At 33.8% G+C, this 8,813-nt stretch overlaps 1 protein-coding gene across 1 annotated transcript; it reads right to left on the bottom strand.

Moving 5' to 3' along the window:
- Nucleotides 1-762: 762 nt before the first annotated feature.
- On the bottom strand, nucleotides 763-2,183 carry LOC118754578 (neither inactivation nor afterpotential protein C-like; the record flags this gene model as incomplete). The annotated part of the gene is made up of 4 exons (XM_036489462.1): nucleotides 1,907-2,183; nucleotides 1,524-1,802; nucleotides 1,074-1,462; nucleotides 763-1,009 (listed from the first exon to the last, which is right to left on the bottom strand). Coding segments are annotated over exons 1-4 (1,107 nt in total), but the record flags the coding sequence as incomplete, so codon positions are not given.
- Nucleotides 2,184-8,813: the final 6,630 nt, after the last annotated feature.

Raw genomic sequence — 8,813 nt, 5'->3', positions numbered from 1 at the left:
AAATGCAGTAATCTGTTAAAGTAAAATTTTCAGATGCTCATGAAAGGTATGAAGCCTTCGGCATAGCCGAAGACAGCGCTGCTCTTACTTGTTATATATATAGATTCCATCCTTCAGTCGAAAAGCGTTGTAAGTACGAAATATGTATTAAAATACAATAATGTATCTTGTAATTTTTTAAAAGATGAAATAATTTTTATATTAGCAGTTGGATGCTTGTAGCTCATATATGTACATAGCTTGAACTTAGAGGGTTCACTCTAAGGTTAAACGTGTATTTTTAATTTAACCTTATTTGACAAGTTGACCCCAATCGCCCCTTCTCAACCAAAATTCTGCATCCGCCAATGATGTGAACGAAGTGGAATAGAGATAGAAAAATCAGTACAAAGCAGCACACATTTCCGAAAAATAAGAACATTTGCGTACTGAATTGGGAATTGAAAATTTTCAGTACAGCGAGTGAAAATTCAATATTGTCCTTCCCAAATCAGTACGTCTGGCAACCGTAGATATAGAGGTTTAGTTCAATATGCAGAAACTTTTTTTTTGTAAACCTGTGTAATTCGTAAAATTTTCCTTAGTATTTTGTATAGTTTGAAACTTTGATTTATATGGTTTTGTTTATAGCATAAACAATATATTTGTACAAAAATAACGAAAAAATTATAGCTTGCAAAACATTGTGAATATTAAAAAAACAAGGGTGTACGCAGATATAATGGAATGAGTGTATGTGTTTGCATATGTATGCATACATACCTTCCGCAAAGTTTCCAGCTGTTTATGATTAAAATCAAGGTCCTGCAAAATAGATTCAAATCGTTTATAATTCTCTACATTTCCAATGGGATCATCGCGATGGTATTTTAGTTTAGTAGGTTGGGATTCTGCAGGTATTCGAAGACAACGATAGCCACGATCACTGTTTAAATGGTATTCTCTTAGTAAATTTTTACTATTCATAAAGTCGTAAAAATAGTAGAAGATATGGAAATTGTGTTGATTCCTGAGGAGATGACGGTCATGAATATGTCAATAAAATATATTAATCTTGCATAAAAGTTTCTTACATATCGGTTGTGGAAACTCGAAGCTTTTCCAGCATATACATATTGAAAACGGCTCCACTGAGTTTTCCTGTCTGCCCGAACGTTAGGAAGTACTGCAACACGCATCTTGTAGACTCATTGTTGATAGGTGTGCCAGCATTAACGAGCATTTGAATTGCATCGATTGAGTTTTCCACTCGTGTGGTAGCTCCACGATTGCCAGATCCAAGATAACATAAATGATTTATGAGTAAACGGACATTGGTTGATTTTCCGGAAAAGCTTTCTCCTGAAAACACGATATGCTGCGGTTCCTTATGATGAAGCATATCCTGGTAAGCAATATCAGCCACAGCAAATATGTGTGGAGAATTTTGTGAACGTGACTTAAATTTATATTTAATGTGAAACTGAAAACAAATGATAAAACGTACAATACACTGCAGCCTACATTTATATTCATTATTTTACCTCTTCATCGAAATCTAGTTGTAAATCATTAGAGTTTAGCGACAATAAAATGTCTCCGATAAAACTATAAGACCCGCCAAGTTCCATGCGGTTTCTAAGTGAGTCCGAAATGAGTTCTTCCGTTGGATTCTCGATAGCTGCTAAGTCTTCTGGATACATACGTTCTGGCTTTCCATCGAAGCGTTTTATATAACCACGATCAACGAATATTTCTGGTTCCTTATATATAGCTGGAGCGTCTCTACAGAAAACCAGCAGCTCACGAATATCTGCTTGTATCTAGATACGGTAACCGAAACAATATTTCAAGCGTTTTTATAAACTACATACTATGGATATGTAAGCATATTTACTATGAATACATAGTATAGTATATAACATACTTCTTCATCGTTGTCGAATAGTTCGTTCAAAAACGGATGTTCAATCATTTCAACCATCATTGGGCGATTTTCAACAGTTTTTTCCAAACACTCCGATATGAAATCATTAATTTGCTGAGACCAATTTGTTGGTCGTAATAAAGTAGGCGGAGGATTACGTACTATTTGGAACATAACGCGGGTGGGATGCATATCGGCAAAAGGCGGTTGGCCATCTGCTAGTTCAATTGTTGTTATACCAAGTGCCCATACATCGGCCCGTGAAGTAATTTCAGGTTCCTCTGGATTTTTAAAACCGTGCACAGAAAATAAATATACATATTTGTTTAATAAAAGTAAAAGATAATTACGAACTCTGCTATCTGCATTCACCCAACTTCACTTGAATTAGTCAATTTTTTTCAAAATCCGGGCCAATAGAGGCATCGAAGAAGCTTCGTTTCAATTAAGTTTTAAAAAATGATCAATTCTGAAAAAAGTTGGTGAAGAAGAAAACACCATGCATAGTTTATTTCTTATGAGGTTGTTTGTTAAACAACACGAAAAATCGGCTTGTATTTTTGATTCAATTGAAAAGGCACAGTAAGGGCCATTTTCTGAAGTAACCTTTAAATTTAAAGCTCACTTTATATCTAAAGGTTGGATTAAAAATAAAGCTATGTCTAATGTTAAGCATTTCTATTATCGGTTTTTGACGTATGTCTGTTTCTTGGTTGTAAATCAATTTAAAACCGACAATAAAATTATTTACTTTAGACACAATCATAAATTTTAATGTAGCCTTTAAATATAACGTGAGCTTTAAAGCTAAAGGTTACTTCAGAAAACGGCCCTAAGTGACGTCCTCCTTTTAAGTTGAAAAAAGATATTGAAGCTGTAGTTAACAACTAACCAAATTTAAATTTTTTTATTTAAGTAAATATATGTACACACCAAGGCCTAACAAACAGGTAGTAGCATTAGACCAAAACCAATATTTACGAGTATTTTGTTGTTTCTTCTGGTATGTAAAGTGTCAAAAATAGTCTACTTTTTCGTTAAATACTATAGTGGCCATGTGACATATAAACAAAAATTAAAAATTGGTGCAAATTTCTTTCTTTGTGAATTTGTTTCGTTCCCGAAGCATTAATGTATGCGTTTCAGGGCCCAATAATTAGCGTTTACGCCCCTCAGTTAAGAAAACGTTCCAAAGGCACGTACAAATTCATTTTTCTAATTAAGAATTTTTCTAAAAAAAGTTAACAATATTTGGCAGTTATGAGACCAACTAATACGAACAAAATCAAATTAGCTGCTCCACTGATGGTGCTGATGATTCTATCTGTGTGTCAGATGAAAATAGAAAAATTTCTATTTCGTATGTACGTGCATCTGCTTTGTACAGAAACAAATCTAATTTGCCTTTACACGATATGTTGGCATTTCCATATGTAAAAAGTGGCATGTACACATGCAAATACATATCGTGTAAGAACAACTTTAGCGTTCATAATTTTAAAATTTATTACTCAATTTAGATAACATAGGTCTTATTTTATTTATGCAATGGAGGACCTACAATTTTATTTCGCCTCCGAAGGACAAATTGATTTTATGAGGAGCTTTTTCGAGGCAGAAATATGCTCGAAGAAATATGCTATGTTTGCCATAGCTTTCCTATGGGCGACCGCTGTTCGAAAAGTTGTTCTAATTTAGATGTTGCTGGGACCAGGGATCGAACCCACGTCCTATGGAGTGGTAGTGCGTGCCCCTAACCAATCAGCCACAGCGGCCGCCTACATACATAGATGATATTAAATTCAATGAGCTTCACGTGTGTAAAATGAAATTTGGGATTGACCAACTGAATCAACAAAAAAAAAGCTATTAATTGCGCGCACTTTTTATATCCACTTTCCTATTTTTTTTATTTCTGCAAGCTTGAATTATTTAATAGTCCTCTATGGCGTTGCAGTAAGGTCGCAATGAGGTAATAATGGCTTTATTTCCCTTTTGAAGTTACAAATAAAACTATAGTTTCCAACTGGCAATGGAAAAAACGAAGTTATTATTTTTATTGCGCTTTGAAAACTTTTGTTTAGGAAAAATAAAATTACTTTTTGCAATGCCCGGCGATCAAACCCGGACCCGCCACCCTTTAAATTATGATTAATTACGCATTTGTAGAACTTTGAGTGTGATTTTATTTCACTTCTGCATTGGAAATAACGTCGTATGCTTTTATTTCAAAAGCTAAAGCGTATGGTGTTGTTGTACCTCACCCTTTTTCCATAGATATTTGAATTAAGGAGATAGTATTGGACTAATAGTCCCCTATTCTGCAATACTTTCATATTCGGATTTTGCTGCGAATCGTAGAAATGGTATGTAGCAATCCGAATCGTATTTTCGAAATTCGTAAGAATGGCATGCCTAGAAACGAGCGAGTAAGATATTGGCAACTTTTTTGCGTATTTTGTACGAAAACATTTCTGTGCCGGAAGCGAGATAAAAATAAAGCAAAAAGATGTTAGTCGTTGTGTGTTTGGAGGAAATATTAGTGGAGCTCTTTTAAACAGATAAATTTGCTTTTCGCATATGGGCAAATCTAAAAAACAGGTAAACTTTGTGTTATTTAGCATTTTTTTTATTGTTGTAAACTATATCAAGATGGTTGCTCTTGGACACAATTCATAGGCGTATACTTGAAGCGTCAAAAAAATTTGGATGAATTTGCTGCATAACTTTTGAATTATGGGTGCTTAAATTAAAAAAATAAGGAAAACAAGTGATTTTTTTTGTAATTTTTAAGAGGGGCACAATTAATTATGTCAAAACTTTTGAAACGCACCATATACTGGTTTGAAATTTTATGTGCAATTAGTACTTCTGTGTACACTTCATATGTAGTTGGTAACTAAAGTGTGCTTTAAAATCTAACTAAATGGGTTTATCGCGTAGCATTCCATTTTAAAAAGTTGTTAAGTATGTATTGTATTCTACAAACAATAACTAATAATATCATACCTTAGCAAGAGGTGTGCTTTCAGAATAAACCAACTTTTAAAGATAAAAAATTATGCGATCTTGAGCGATCCAAAACAAACGATCCAAAAACATCTTCATTGAATTGAATATTCCTGATAACGTTACATATACCTGTAAAATTCTTCAAAAATTTTTCTCTAGAAGTGTGTAAAAACCCTGATTTACTACTGAGTGAAAATATCTCAAGTGGGCCATCCAAAATTGGACGATCAAGATTTTTTCGCACAAATCACTTTATTCGGTTTACGACCATAAAAAAATATAATTTGAGCAATTTGGTAAATTCGCACTTTTACAAAAGTTATCAGGAAACAAAAACAGCAAGATACATGCCATAAATCAGTGGATAATAAATAATTACTGAATTCATCAAAAAAAAAGTTAATAACAATAACTTTTGTAAAACTACGAATTTTGCAAAATGATGCACTTGATGAAAATGAATTACACTTATATTTGTCGATTTATTAAGAGATTACGAATATAATCATATATAAAATGTAGGTGTAACACAAGTAAAAAAATTTTACTTTTTATATTGAAAGTGTACCTGTTTTTTAGATTTGCCGATATACGTATATTTTTATACCCGAGCGCACCTGTGCACAAGGGTATTTTAACTTTGTTCACATAACGGTTGTTTCTAACAGCCAAAACGAATCGAGATAGATATAGACAAATGTATACATAAATGCTCAGAATGAATAGAGAAGTCGATTAAGCCATGTCTGTCTGTGTGTCTGTCTGTCCGATAACGATTTTGCATTAACTGCATTGAGAACCAGTTCTTTAGGCATAAGAGGAGTTATGGCTTCTGGTTCAACAATTCAACCAGAGGCTGCCAAATGTTGTTCCTCGTCTAACTTTTGAAGCACTTGATGAAAATAAATTACACTTATATTTGTCGATTTATTAAGAGATTACGAATATAATCATATATAAAACATAGATGTGACACAAGTAAACAAATTTAACTTTTTATTTTGAAAGTGTACCTGTTTATTAGATTTGCCCATATACGTATATTTTTATCCACTGCTTTATACATATGAACGAACAAAAACGATGTTTGTTGCCCCATAGCGAGAAACTTGGGTACGGTTTAGTTATTTGTACTATGATTTTGGGTTGTTGTGCATGACCCGAGTCTAAAAACTTTAATATACATACACGTGTTTTCAAAGGAATGAACTTTAATTTAAAATAACGGTTTTAAATTTCCGAGCACTAGTTTATTATTAATTCGGTTTGAGCTATACACTTTTTTTGTAAATTTCGATGTGGGTTCTGCGCAAAAATACTTTGGATGGCGTAGCTGGAGTTACGGATACGCACAAACATTGTATACCTTCCGGCCCTCTTCTCCGCACACACAGAAAGGTGAATTCTACTTAGTAAGCGTTATAAACCCTTAGCGTGGCCGAAGGCGGAAGCAAGCGCAACGGGTGGTGAACCTAACAAAATGCATATTTTCAATGGCTTGGAAGGAGCTGTTTTTGCATTATCTGGATTGAGAACCAGTTCTTTAGGTATAACAGGAGTTATGGCTTGTGGTTCAACAATTCAACCAGAAGCTGCCATACATACATAGATGCGCCCATGGCAACTGCCCGACAGCTCCGCATAGCTTTGTGAATTAATTTCAAAATGCGCTCATATTCCGCTGCTATAGTTGCAAATGCAATCCATCATTTTCTGAAAAAAAAGTTAAATACAAAAATTGTACTATAAATAAGCACTTTATGCAAGAATGATAGAATACAAGATTGCGCCGATCAGAGAGGATTTTTGAGAATAACTTTTGTGTGACGTCACACTGGTGCAATTGAGAGAGAGAAATGCCAAAACGTGAGCAAGAATGGAAGAAGAAGAAAAAATGTTGCAAGGAAAACGTAAACAAGTTGCACCAGTGTGACGTCATGCAAACAATGATTCTGTGAAATTCGTTAAGAGAGGAATAGCGGTCCGAGATCGGCGCAACCTTTGTATTCTCTCAATCGTGCACTTTATGAGTATTTTCTAATTCATTCCACTTTGTATTCCTGCATACAGCTGACTTCGAAAAACAACTGATAGCTGGCAATGCTGAACATGTTTCCGCAACGGTTGTAGCATGTCGATGTTTCAGTTTTCTTAACGGAGCTACCATTTACGAATTACGAAAATTCGGGTTCTAGAATAAGGGGAAGTGTCAAATAGCGAAATTAAAATAAATGGTACGCTCTTGTTGGTTCTATCTAATACTCTCCTTATGTTAAAGCCACTGTGCCAATTCAATTTAATCAAAAAATATTTGCAGATTTTAAAACAAACCCGCAAAAAACTGTGCAAGCGACCTTATATTTTCACCACTTCTCTTTGGAATTGATCATTCATCGAAATGAGCTTCTCTGATGCCTATTCAAGTAAAGCAGGGTGGATATACATTTGTAAGTACATTTTTTTTTAACCGTACTATCGGTTTAACGTAGTGTATTTTGTTTGATATACATATGTAAGGTCCTAAAAATAAATTCGCAAAACAAAGTGTAAAGTAATTTGTGACACGCACATATACTATATGTTAGTCCCTAATTATAACTCAAACAATTAAGACCTGCTTTGCGTTGTCAGGAGAGCTGTAAAATTGTGAAATCACTTGTTTTTTTAATTGATTAAATTTTTATCAGTAAAGTTTCATTAAATTTTTTTTATTCGTGGTTGGGCTGATATTTTTCATTCTACAATTATAATGGCGTAATGAAACAGCCTCTTCCCTTTACTTTCTGGTATAATCCCATAATTGAATAATAATAGGTTTGCTCAGAAAACAGTTTTCTCGCTCCCTCTTGACAAAATCTGCTACCTTAGCAACCCTGCAGGAAATGTGTCTAACTATAATCTAACTTTAAGTTGATTAGGAAGGAGCTAAAAGTCACTTATTATCTGTATATTTTCTTTGACGAAAGCTAGCTTTCTATGGCGATGGCCGCGAAATAATCAAGGGTGGTTTAGCTCTGCATTAGAAGTAGTCAAGGGTTGTTACCTCTGCAGTTGATGTAACTAACTTGTAACTAACTACTTTTGGACATAAAATATCGATAGGAAAAACAAAATATAATTTAATTTTATTTTTATTTTTTTATTTTTATTTACTTTATTTATTTTATTACATTTCATATTTGTTTACATATTCTGCTGTAGGTGGACTCATAATCGAACTCCGTCAGACATAACTTCAAAATGATAATATGAAATTTCGATCTTCCTTTTATTTGTCCTCAATTCGAAAAAGTATTTGCGAAGTGCAGGATATTAAAATAGAAACGCGTTTAAAGAAAACAATCTCCTTCATTACTCCGGCATTACTTGTCAACTAGTTTCAAGTAAGCTTTTTGTAGCTAACCACAAGTTATATATTTTATAGAAATCCCGCAAAAAAGCTAACTACAAGTGGGTTATTTTTTATCAATTGATAATTTTTTTCTGCAGGGAAGGCACTGTGTGTGGGGGTGCGTAAGCAACCTTTTGTAAGGGAGTGTCAAAACCTACGCACCAGAACTTCCCCAACGTATTCTCAAATACACTTACAAAATTGTAAATAAAAACCATCACATTTGCATATTCATATGGCATTCTTTGCATTATTTAACACGTTATTTATCGCATAGTAATATTTAATTGAAAAGAGACAACGTCATATATGATAACATAATAGCGAATTCCATGCAAAAGAAAGAGAAAACTGCTCACACCTGCATCGAGTATGCGTTAGATTTTGTCCCGAAGTCCTATGTAAAAGATGGAAAATTTTTGAATTTCTCATACAAACTGTTTGAAATACTAGGCGTATATAACGCACTAGTTAAAAGATAGCGTTCTTACTGGGTAGTCATTA

Source organism: Rhagoletis pomonella, unplaced genomic scaffold (genome assembly GCF_013731165.1).
Source record: "Rhagoletis pomonella isolate Grant_MI unplaced genomic scaffold, Rhpom_1.0 Rhpom_scaffold_04151, whole genome shotgun sequence".
NCBI classification, from domain to species: Eukaryota; Metazoa; Arthropoda; class Insecta; order Diptera; family Tephritidae; genus Rhagoletis; species Rhagoletis pomonella.
The sequence above is the reverse complement of the archived record's forward strand: the minus strand, read 5'-3'. Positions and strand labels throughout refer to the sequence as shown.